We start from the raw sequence: 11487 nt of genomic DNA, 5'->3' as shown, positions 1-11487 counted from the left end.
AAATGGAAACAAATTATACACAAAAACATTCCTCCATTATCTTTGGTAGGTTAGGTATCAGAATAAACATTATACACTGTTTACATGCAGTAAGTATAGTTGAATTAGTCGATTTATCCCCATATTCGGAAAAAAGCCTACAGGAGATGTTTTGCTGTATACATGTATGTCGTTGGAAGTTTTCCTTTTTATTCTGTTTTGTAATTCCAAGTATAAACTACAGTGTGTGATAAGATGAATTATTAATGGTTAATGGGATAGAATATAGCATATGCATTGGTTTTGTGGTAACTGGGGAGAATGAATGAAAGAAAGTTTGAATGTGTAATATATTTGTAGTTTCTAAAAATATGGATACCTTTTAATTATTGTAGATATGTATAACGAGTACCTGTGAAGTTACGGCAGGGTTGGCCGGTCAACAGAGGAGGGATAGTTTTTTCTCTGAGACAACTGATTCCATATTTGGAATGTCCATGTGTCTGTGCTTCTCGTCCTAATCTAGGATTTGTATTGTGTTTTGATGTTTTGTGGCGTCACTCTTTTCATTAAATCACAGTACATCCTTTGTCAAAGACCTGCAGAATAATATACATTTTAGCAAGGATCTAAGGTATGTCTAAAATGCATTTTCAAGATATCTTTAATTCAATTAGAATATATATATATATATATATATATATATATATATATATATATATATATATATATATATATATATATATATATATATATATGTATATAAAGCACTAAAATGACCAACGACACGAACAATAAAAATTGTCAAATTTTCGGGACGCCCTGTCCCTTCCTCAGGACAAAGAAAAAAGTTAAAAGGTCATAAGAACAAAGGAAAAAGAAAATCAAAAGCAACCAGCACTACTACTAAACTACTAAACACTATATATTTACAAACTTAGTTACTTGTTGAATTGGAAATTTTTAAAAAAAAAAAAAAAACATTAATATTTCAAGAAAGAAATCCGGACCGCTAAGAAATACATCCGGTCTATCGGGTATGCTCGGGTGAAGTGCGATTTACATAATTGAACGAATTGATTATGCTAATTAATTACGACAATCAGTAAATCGTACATTGTTTTGTTCTCTCAATATGGCGTAACTTTACTTGATAAAGAATAATCAAAGAAAAATAATACAGCAGGGATATTTTAAAATATGAATTATGATCTATTATAAATTTTGAAATATTATAGGACTTTAAAGAAATTAAAGAAATAAATCCGGACCGCTATGAAATACGTCCGGTCTATCGGGTATACTCGGGTGAAGTGCGATTTACATAATTGAACGAATTAATTATGCTAATTAATTACGACAATTAGTAAATCGTACATTGTTTCATTCTCTCAATAAGGTGTAACTATACATGATAAAGAATAATCAAAGAAAAATGTTACAGCAGGGATATTTTAAAATATGAATTATGATCTATTATAAATTTCTAAATTATTTAGGACTTATTATCGGGAAAAAATAATTAACAAAGGCGTAAACAATTCATAGTTATGTGGGTTGTTCGAGAGTTGGTGACGCAAATTAATGTAGAGTTAGCACTAAATTGAGAGAATAATCCTGTTTAGTATCTTCAGGAATTGGTGAAGTCATTCAGTTTGTTAATGCCATTAGGGCGGAATGACTTCAGTCTGTGCATCCAGAACTTTTCCTTGCTTTTTCTCTGAGCGTCTGTCCATCTTGGGTTATGGTCAATCACCACTACTGTCATGTCTTCCCATTTGTGACCCTCAAGGTTGAAATGTTCCCCAACAGGTTCATTGAGTTTTTTGGTCCTAATGGTCGAACGGTGGTTATTGACTCTCCTGCGGAGATCTCCTGTTTCACCAATATACTGTTTGGAGCAAACTTTGCAACTGATGAGATAAATGCAGTTGTCAGTATGACAGGACAAATTCCCTAGTATTTTGTAGCTGCGGCCTGTAACAGGGCTGTCAAAACTGTCTGTGTCAGTGCTGTGCTTACAAAGAAGACATCTTCTGTCAGAGCAAGTTTTAAAGCCCCCGTTAGGTAATGGGTTGTCCAGTCTGGTTCTTACTACCATGTCCTTTAGGTTCCTTGGGCGTCTGTATGCAGCCAGTGGGGGTTCTTTAAAGACCTCTGCCATTCGTTTGTTTGAATGGAGAATTGGTAGGTTCTTTTGAAGGATACCGCTAAGGTTCTTAAGGACGGGATGGTATGTGTTTACCAGAGGGACCCTGCCGCTATTTTCTTTCTCCTTGTAGCGTAATAGATTTTGCCTGTCATATCCCGCCATCTCATCAATAGCTGTTTGTACGGTGCGGGCATTGTAGCCTCTTTTGCATAAGTGGGACTTAAGAAGACCACTTTGCTCCTGATATAAGGCAGGGGAGGAACAGATGCGTCGAATTCTGGTGGCTAGACCCTTAGGCACTCCCTTAAAAGTGTGTGGGGGATGACAGCTAGTGGGCATAAGATATAGGTGGGAGTCTGTGGGTTTGGTGTGGAGACTGAATTCGATTTCACCGTCAATCAGGGTAGATGTAGTATCTAGGAATACGTTTTTCGAATTAGATACGTCTACTGTAAATTTGATTGACTGATGAAAGGTGTTGGCAAACGTAATGAATGCCTTGAGGCTCTCGCGACATTCCACCCACTTCATCTCTATATCGTCAATGAAACGCAACCAGCTATGGGGCCTAAATGGTGCTTGAAGTAACAAGTTGCGTTCCAGTCTGCCCATGAAGACATTGGCATAAGACGGTGCCATTTTCGTACCCATAGCAGTGCCATTAACTTGCAGGTAATGTTCTCCATTAAACATGAAGTTGTTGAACTTGAGAACATGTTCAAGGAGCTTAGCAAGGGACTCGGTAGAAAGAACTAGTATGGATCTACTATCCCAGACTTCTCTACAGGCTTCGATTACCTCATCGTGCGGAATATTGGTGTACAAAGGTGTGACGTCCATAGTCACGAGGAGGGTATGATCTGGGAGGCCAGTAGAGGGCGTCTTGTTAAGGTAGTCCGTGGTGTCCTTAAGATAGGATGGCAAACTTTCTACGTGTGGACGGAGATGTAAATCAATGAATTCAGAAATTTTCTCCGTGGGGTGTCCAATTGCGCTGACTATGGGGCGACCTGGCATGCCTTCTTTGTGTATTTTAGGAAGCAGATAGAATTGTCCTGGTCTACAGTCAATAGGATTTAAGGTCTCATAGATGTTGATACCAATCTCATTTTTCTCAAACATATCGTCAAGAGTTTTGGTAATGGCGGTGGAGAATTCTTTAGTAGGGTCAGAGTCCAGTTTCTTATAGAAACGTTCGTCTGAGAGTTGTCGTTGGGCCTCCGCCATGTAAGTCTCTTTATCCATTACTACAACTGTAGAGCCTTTGTCTGCTTTCTTAATTACAATGTCATCCCGATTTTTTAATGATTGTAAGGCAGATCTCTCCTCCTTACTCAAATTGTCGGGAGTTTTGTCTGGTATTGAAAGGAGCTTCTCTATGTCTAACTCAACGGCGTCAATATACGACTCAAGCGCGCCGCACTTGCCCGGTGTAGGTTCCCAGGCACTCTTGGGCTTATAGAGTTTGTGTTCCTCTAGGTCGTGTAAATCTGGCTTGGAAGAGTCGTATGAATTTGCTTCGGAGTCTTTTCTAGAGAAGTGCTCCTTCAAACGAAGTCTCCGGAAGAATGCTCGGGTGTCCTCTCTGACTTGTTTTTCGTCGACCTCATGTGGCGTGGGGCAGAAATTTAGCCCCTTTGAGAGAAGTGAGGTCTCCGATTCGGAGAGAGGAGCACTAGATGTATTGAGCACTGGGCAGACGTCAGGAGTTTGTATGGGTCCGTCCCTCGCGATTGTCTTAATGCGCTTGAAGCGTCTCGAGCGGGGTTTACGTGTTTTGTTAACTCTGACCTCTGACCAGTTGTTCCTAGACTGTGGAACACTGTCGCGGAGAAATTTCTTTTTTTGAGTCTTGTTGACTTTGTTGGTTAGGGCCATATTATAGGTGTCTATAATATTATGGGCTTCGTTAAGATCGGCCTGGGACATGATATCGTTGAGGGATGATTCTAAAGACTTGATCTCACTCTTCAATTGTCCTAACTTGTGGATATCCCAAGAAAGACAAAGTGACATCAATTGTTTAGAACATCTCCTTGTAATAACGTCCCAGCGTTCCTGGAAGCGTTTGGAGATTGGCCCTATGTTAGGTGTAACATTTATCTGAAAGCCTTTCGGTATAATGTCACACTCTAAATAGGTCTGTAAATTGGAGACCTGGTGTTCAGTTTTTATAGATTTTTGGTGTTCTTTCTTTAGAAGTTTGAATGTTGAATTATCTTTAAAAGACATATTTGAAGGAAAATATAATGGCCAAAATGATAACAATACTTTTAAGTTTTTTGTCGTATGAAGTCGGAAGATTCAACGAACGATTGTTCTGTACTATAACGTATTTCGTAGATAACTCGTGCAAGAATTCAAAAATTTAAAAAAACGAATGGTACATGAGTAAAACTCGAAAGGGAAAAGTGGTAAGAACTAATTAGCAAAGGTTGGAAAAAAAACTAAATAGTAAAAAACGTAAAATGACGAAAGATATAACCAAAAATAAATGAAAAGAACAGAAAATATAGCTAAAGAAATGATGGATATACGGGTGGATCTGTGAAGATACAGTTGGCGAAAAAGGATATATAAAGCACTAAAAAACCAACAACACTGTATATCCTAAATGTCGGATCCACCAAGTAGATACAAGGTCACGGATGGAAATTAAAAGCACTAAAATGACCAACGACACGAACAATAAAAATTGTCAAATTTTCGGGACGCCCTGTCCCTTCCTCAGGACAAAGAAAAAAGTTAAAAGGTCATAAAAACAAAGGAAAAAGAAAAACAAAAGCAGCTAGCACTACTACTAAACTACTAAACACTATATATTTACAAACTTAGTTGCAAGTTGAATTGGAAATTTTTTTAAAAACACTATAATTCAAGAAAGAAATCCGGACCGCTAAGAAATACGTCCGGGTATGCTCGGGTGAAGTGCGATTTACATAATTGAACGAATTAATTATGCTAATTAATTACAACAATCAGTAAATCGTACATTGTTTCGTTCTCTCAATATGGCGTAACTATACTTGATAAAGAATAATCAAAGAAAAATAATACAGCAGGGATATTTTAAAATATGAATTATGATCTATTATAAATTTTGAAATATTATAGGACTTTAAAGAAATTTAAGAAATAAATCCAGACCGCTATGAAATACGTCCGGTCTATCGGGTATACTCGGGTGAAGTGCGATTTACATAATTGAACGAATTAATTATGCTAATTAATTACGACAATCAGTAAATCGTACATTGTTTCATTCTCTCAATATGGTGTAACTATACATGATAAAGAATAATCAAAAAAAAAAAAGAAAAAAAGCAGGGATATTTTAAAAATATGAATTATGATCTATTATAAATTTCTAAATTATTTAGGACTTATTATCGGGAAAAAATAATTAACAAAGGCGTAAACAATTCATAGTTATGTGGGTTGTTCGAGAGTTGGTGACGCAAATTAATGTAGAGTTAGCACTAAATTGAGAGAATAATCCTGTTTAGTATCTTCAGGAATTGGGTCTAGTTTACGTTCATTCTGGTGAAGTCATTCAGTTTGTTAATGCCATTAGGGCGGAATGACTTCAGTCTGTGCATCTAGAACTTTTCCTTGCTTTTTCTCTGAGCGTCTGTCCATCTTGGGTTATGGTCAATCACCACTACTGTCATGTCTTCCCATTTGTGACCCTCAGGGTTGAAATGTTCCCCAACAGGTTCATTGAGTTTTTTGGTCCTAATGGTCGAACGGTGGTTATTGACTCTTCTGCGGAGATCTCCTGTTTCACCAATATACTGTTTGGAGCAAACTTTGCAACTGATGAGATAAATGCAGTTGTCAGTATGACAGGACAAATTCCCTAGTATTTTGTAGCTGCGGCCTGTAACAGGGCTGTCAAAACTGTCCATGTCGGTGCTGTGCTTACAAAGAAGACATCTTCTGTCAGAGCAAGTTTTAAAGCCCCCGTTAGGTAATGTATATATATATATATATATATATATATATATATATATATATATATATATATATATATATATATATATATATAGTATAGACATATAGTATAGACATATAGTATAGACATATATAGTATAGACATTGAACATATCCTCGTATGTTAAGCTCCCCCCTTTTCACAGGTACGTCTTAGTATAGGTTAAAGGAACAGGGAAAGTAGTGGTGTTTGGAAATTTTTTGGTATTGAAGATCAATCCAACCCCCCCCCCCACCCCCCACCACGAAATCGGATTCTTGTGTTTGGGGAATGGACATTTCCCTTTTTTTTATTTGCTTGTCAGGTTTTTTTGAAGGTACAAAATTTTCATTTATACTTACCCCCCCCACACTTTCAATTTGCTTCCGACGCCAATGGTTACAACTGGGGACATAAAAATAATATAAATGCTATGAGCATGATTTGTTAGCAAACACGAGGACTAGACATGTCGCAACAACATATATGTACGACAATATGAAACACATATAGATATATATGATATTAATACTAACAATGTAGCCTATTTAGACAATGGTGATGATTATCTGAATTATCTACCTTACATCAGTAATATATTACATTATCACCAGTAAATACAAGGAACAGTTCTCCAGTACACGTGTATGCATTTGCAGCTGTCTGGACATATCAGCAATTAGTTAATTAATATATGTATAATCATATAGAAATAGAGAAAAGGTTAAATAATCAAATGTTAAAATGTCATAGTATAATGATATTATATAGAAAATGTAATGTACTCGTACGTGTAAAAAGATAATTAATCATTTATAATCATACATGTATTATAGAAATAGTGAAAAGGTTGAATAATAAAATGTTAAAAAAATAAATATAATTTTTCACTTCACATTTGTTCAGGACAATATATTGAATTTGAAATGAAAAAGTCTAAATTTTGGTAGAAGACTCAGGTTCTAAAATTTACTTAAAAAACTGTTCTGAAATTTGAAGTTATTTTATACATCTAAAACCATTTACTTAAGCGATGAGAAGGTGGTAAAACGTTTTCATTTATATTTTTTACATTACTAAACAAATCCATGTGCCAACTTCGATATGCTCTATATAATCATTTGTTGCCGATTTATAACTATGACCTATAAAAGTCAATAATATAGGAATGAGGCTTTATTGATTGTGAATAAAATTTTCTTCACTCATTATAAATGTAATGCATACTGTATTATTTTTTCACTTCAGGATTTATGTTTCTTAGATTTCATTTGTTTTATCAGGAAAATTTGGTTTTCATGATAGTCAAATTACTTTCTTTTATAGTTGAAAATTAACTGTAGAAAATTGTATTTTTTTATGCAAGTATCATGTAAACATTGTTATATATGATCACGTGATTTTTCTTAAACTTTCATGTGAATTTTTCTGTAATTGCGTGATATTTTAAAGCGAAAATCATTTCAAATAATTTCATAATCCCATGAATTTTTCCTTCCCGTCTTTTCCCAACGAAAAGTTTCACATGAAAATTATGTGAATTTTATGAGAATAAATGTTGCCTGTGTGGGAGTGAGAGTTAGTTACAATGTATATACAAGATCATGATTTTGTAATAACTTTAATATTTGTAAAAGAAAAACTATAAATAATTTAGATTTGTAATGTCAAATATGTCATAATATCATTGATAACAAAAAAAATATATCTGTGAGATTTCGATCTGCATAATTTAATTGACATACGGAACATTAATAAACGTCCTTTGTAGACATTTCGAGACGTCAGGAAAAAAGTAACTGTAGACTCAATACAAATATGTGCAAAATACAGAAAAACAATCTGTACATGTATATACCAACATATGTAGGAAGAAATTCCTAAAAAGTATCACAATATAACATATCGATCTTGAATTAAACAAAAGTAACTATTGGCACTCAACAATATTGCACATTTCTATCAATTAAGGTATTTCGATTCAGATACACGTCTCTACAAATACCTCGAAATTTAAATACAAAGCTTACAGAACTATGTCATAGTCCGCTTGGAAGAGGTAAGAGGTACGAAACATCTGCTTTTCAACAAGTGATAAAATCTGGCCTTTGTGGGTTTTTATCCATCCAATATACGGAGAATAATATATCATTAACAGTATGATGTACATGTATACATATCGGGGTAGACATTTCTGTGTGCCAAGAGACCGAAGGAACGGATCTTGTGATTCACTTCTGTCCTATGTTGGCGTATGCATTAATTATTCATTTTATGTAAAGGATGCAGTATCTCTTCATAAATCGCTGATTAATATTCAACTTTTTTTAAAACGAATGTTCGTTTCATTTTAAAAACTTCGTTTTCACATTCTAAACTTTTTTATTCGTCTCCCATATCAAACTCATCCTGGTTGTCTTTCATGCCTGACAATGGAATGTGTTGTTTCTGTGATGTAATTCTTTTCCTCACCACACAAAAGATTGTTGTAGCGATGATGGAAATAAGACCAAGTAAAACGATGGGTCTTTGAAGATAAATTTTTATCTTAGGCATACATCTTTTCAAAAATTTAAAGCATTTATTATAAAACTAAAGTACCCTTACCCGATCCATTGATCTATTGACATAGGAAGCTTATTTTGTTTTGTGGAACCTGTAGGTGTTGATGGAAGTCCTTTGAAGCATTCATTGTCTATAAAAAAAAAAGACATAAGAATTTAGCAGTTCAGTCACACCTTTTTCTTTTGTTAAATATAAACCATTAATTTAAGAGGGAGAGATTTTAAAAGATATTTTTTTAACCAAAATTTAAGAAATGAAATGTCCTCATACATTTGATATATTGTATAGGCAATAAATACATAATGGAACTTCAACGAAAATGAAAAATTGAACCCAAAATTTGTTATTGTTGAACTTTTGTCAATCAGAAGCTCAAAAGTTCTAGAGATTTTCAAATCAAATCTGTTTCAACTACAAAACTAGAAACAATGTGAAAAAAACTCACAACGAAAACTCTCAGTTGAGTTATAAACAAAAGGACAAGAAGTGCAGGTTCTATTTGTTTTGTGGTGTTCCTGAACTATAGCTCCGCCTAAATTAAATTCTGCACAAAATTGTCCTGTAACAAAAACCAAATATACATCTATAGAAAGTCCAATTATTGTAAGATTAACTGTTTTAATGATGATATATAATTAAACGGGACAAAAAAGCAATGTCCTTGAATAGTATCTTTTATTAATAAGATGGTAAATCTTATCTATATTTGTTTAAAAAATGATTTAAATTCCATGTAAATGATTAATTTCTCTTTAAATTGTTGTGATTAAAATTATCAACGGAATACAAACCTATAATTTTTGTTGACGGTGCACATATTTCTAAAGAGCCGTTACCCCACTCATTCAAAACACAATGGTAAACAAAATCTTTAGAATCTTTACAATGGTTAGTGATATTTTCACAACCAAGTTCTTTTGCACGTGTATTACGGGTTTCCGTATCGTTAGGACACAATCTCTGGACTATTGTGTCGGAAGACACTGAACATGATAGCCTCTGAAACGGAAGAACAAAAAATCCAATATACATATGAACACTTGAATACAAACTATATTAATAAAAAATAATAATTTTTTGTGGCCTCTTTGTTTACGCCACCTTCTTGTTACACAAACTTGGTAATCATTATATAACATTAGCGGGGATAAGCACTAAGTCGCAATATATCATATCTAGGTTGAAACTAATCATTATTAGGCATTATCCCAGCTATAATTTACATGATTGTATGTAATATTGTATATTTATCTGTTTTTTTTTCACTTTTGTCAATAAATGACATTTTCACTCAACTCAAGTTTTCGTGTCTTCACTAGTGTTTCAAGTAACAAGAACAAGCAACGAAAAGGCTTTTCATATTGTGAGAGTTACTTTTATTAGTGGAAAAGTTGTGGATATAAAAAATAATAATTTTTATTGCATATTACACCCATTTGAGTTAAGCAATACATAAAAAAAAATAAAATGAATGAGAACAATGAATTATATTTACAATATTCATATAGAAATTAATCCCATAAATGTTACATCGGTGTGGACCTTCTATGTCTCAACTCTAATGATTTAGTTTTATAAAAGTGCAAACAGCCGGTATAACTTCAGATTTTAGTATATATTCAAGTTTCTGTGTAGGTGATTTGGGGTAGAATTGGGAACGATTGTTTAACATAGCTTTTATAAATACATTCCTTATTTGTATATTCAAGCTAGAAGAGAGAAATGAGATTTATCATCAATAGTATTTCATGAAGAACATAATCTTTTTTCTCGAGGTATAATGACAAAAATAACGTGTTCTACATGTAATTAAGAAATTGTTTTGATTATCGTTTGCTGTTTGTCTATATTGATCAATTGTACCTGTTGTCCACGTCTTTTTCTTTCCTTCCCTTCATTTCTAACAAGACTTTCACATAGAATGGCAGTCATCAATAGAAAGCATATTGTGCATGTTAGAAATTCAGAGTAATGGTTACACCCTCTTTTCATACTATGATGGACACCTTGCTTTGTAGAAATTAAAATACACACCCTTTTTATATAAACATTTTAACCAGTTCATTCGAATTTGATTAAAAAAATAAAACTAAAATTCAATCACAAATATAGATCAAATAACATAGTTGATAACGAAATAAAACAAATTCTTCTTTAAATTTCCTTTTTTTCTTACTTTGAATTACTTTGTAATATGTTACTACATGAGACTTTCAATATTATAAAACATGTGGAGAAAAATAAATGGTGAACATTTCATACCTAATTAGACTAGGTGCTGACAAACTTTAAATGGATGATTTTCCAATCATGCCTTTTTAAATGTTCAGTGATTACGCAATTGATAGCCTACGCATGTCAAAAAGACATGTAACGTTACAAATATATGTATTACGCATCCAGTAATACTGCAAATTGAGTATAGTCATGCGTCGCTTTCTTTTTCGATATTCGTAACTAAAAACAACTCTAAATATAGACTATCTATATGTTATAGGAATACACATCTAAATTTATCGGTAGTTTTTAATTTATGTGTTAAGGAAGTGAATACAGTGTTCCTGAAACGCGGAAAAAATCCCTACTTTTACTTTGAATTTGTTGATTTTTTTTATCTGCAAAGGAAATCTGGGAGGTCGCCGAAAATTATAACCAATGTAAAATTTTACGAGCTTTTATTTGAGGGCTACCTAGTTCATGCTTGTATGAAATCGTATGAGATATGTCAGTAAACATTGGGAACTCCTCAAAGATGAAAATGAATCCGATTAAGTGTGTGTGTTTTTTTTTGTTATACTGTGTTATTTGTATGGAATTA

At 33.5% G+C, this 11487-nt stretch overlaps 1 protein-coding gene across 4 annotated transcripts in view; it reads right to left on the bottom strand.

The window, feature by feature from the left end:
* Positions 1-451: 451 nt before the first annotated feature.
* The window catches only part of LOC134273507 (uncharacterized), a 48907-nt gene continuing 37871 nt past the window's right edge, over positions 452-11487 (bottom strand). Inside the window, exons 1-6 of one of the 4 annotated variants that reach the window (XM_062755706.1) lie at positions 10932-11020; positions 10533-10679; positions 9461-9668; positions 9115-9228; positions 8712-8799; positions 452-578 (exon numbers count right to left, since the gene is read on the bottom strand). In XM_062755706.1, the coding sequence (XP_062611690.1) occupies positions 554-578; positions 8712-8799; positions 9115-9228; positions 9461-9668; positions 10533-10661 (564 nt within the window). In that variant the 5' untranslated portion in view covers positions 10662-10679; positions 10932-11020 and the 3' untranslated portion in view covers positions 452-553. Of the gene's footprint in view, positions 579-7984; positions 8632-8711; positions 8800-9114; positions 9229-9460; positions 9669-10532; positions 10680-10931; positions 11021-11487 lie in introns of those variants that run through there. The other 3 variants (XM_062755705.1, XM_062755707.1, XR_009993414.1) reach the window with 3 other exon arrangements.

This window comes from Saccostrea cucullata, unplaced genomic scaffold (genome assembly GCF_032062105.1).
Source record: "Saccostrea cucullata isolate Sc308-1 unplaced genomic scaffold, CSIRO_AGI_Scuc_v1 ctg1311, whole genome shotgun sequence".
NCBI lineage: Eukaryota > Metazoa > Mollusca > Bivalvia > Ostreida > Ostreidae > Saccostrea > Saccostrea cuccullata.
Note: the sequence above shows the minus strand (reverse complement) of the source record. Positions and strands in the feature narration are given on the sequence as shown.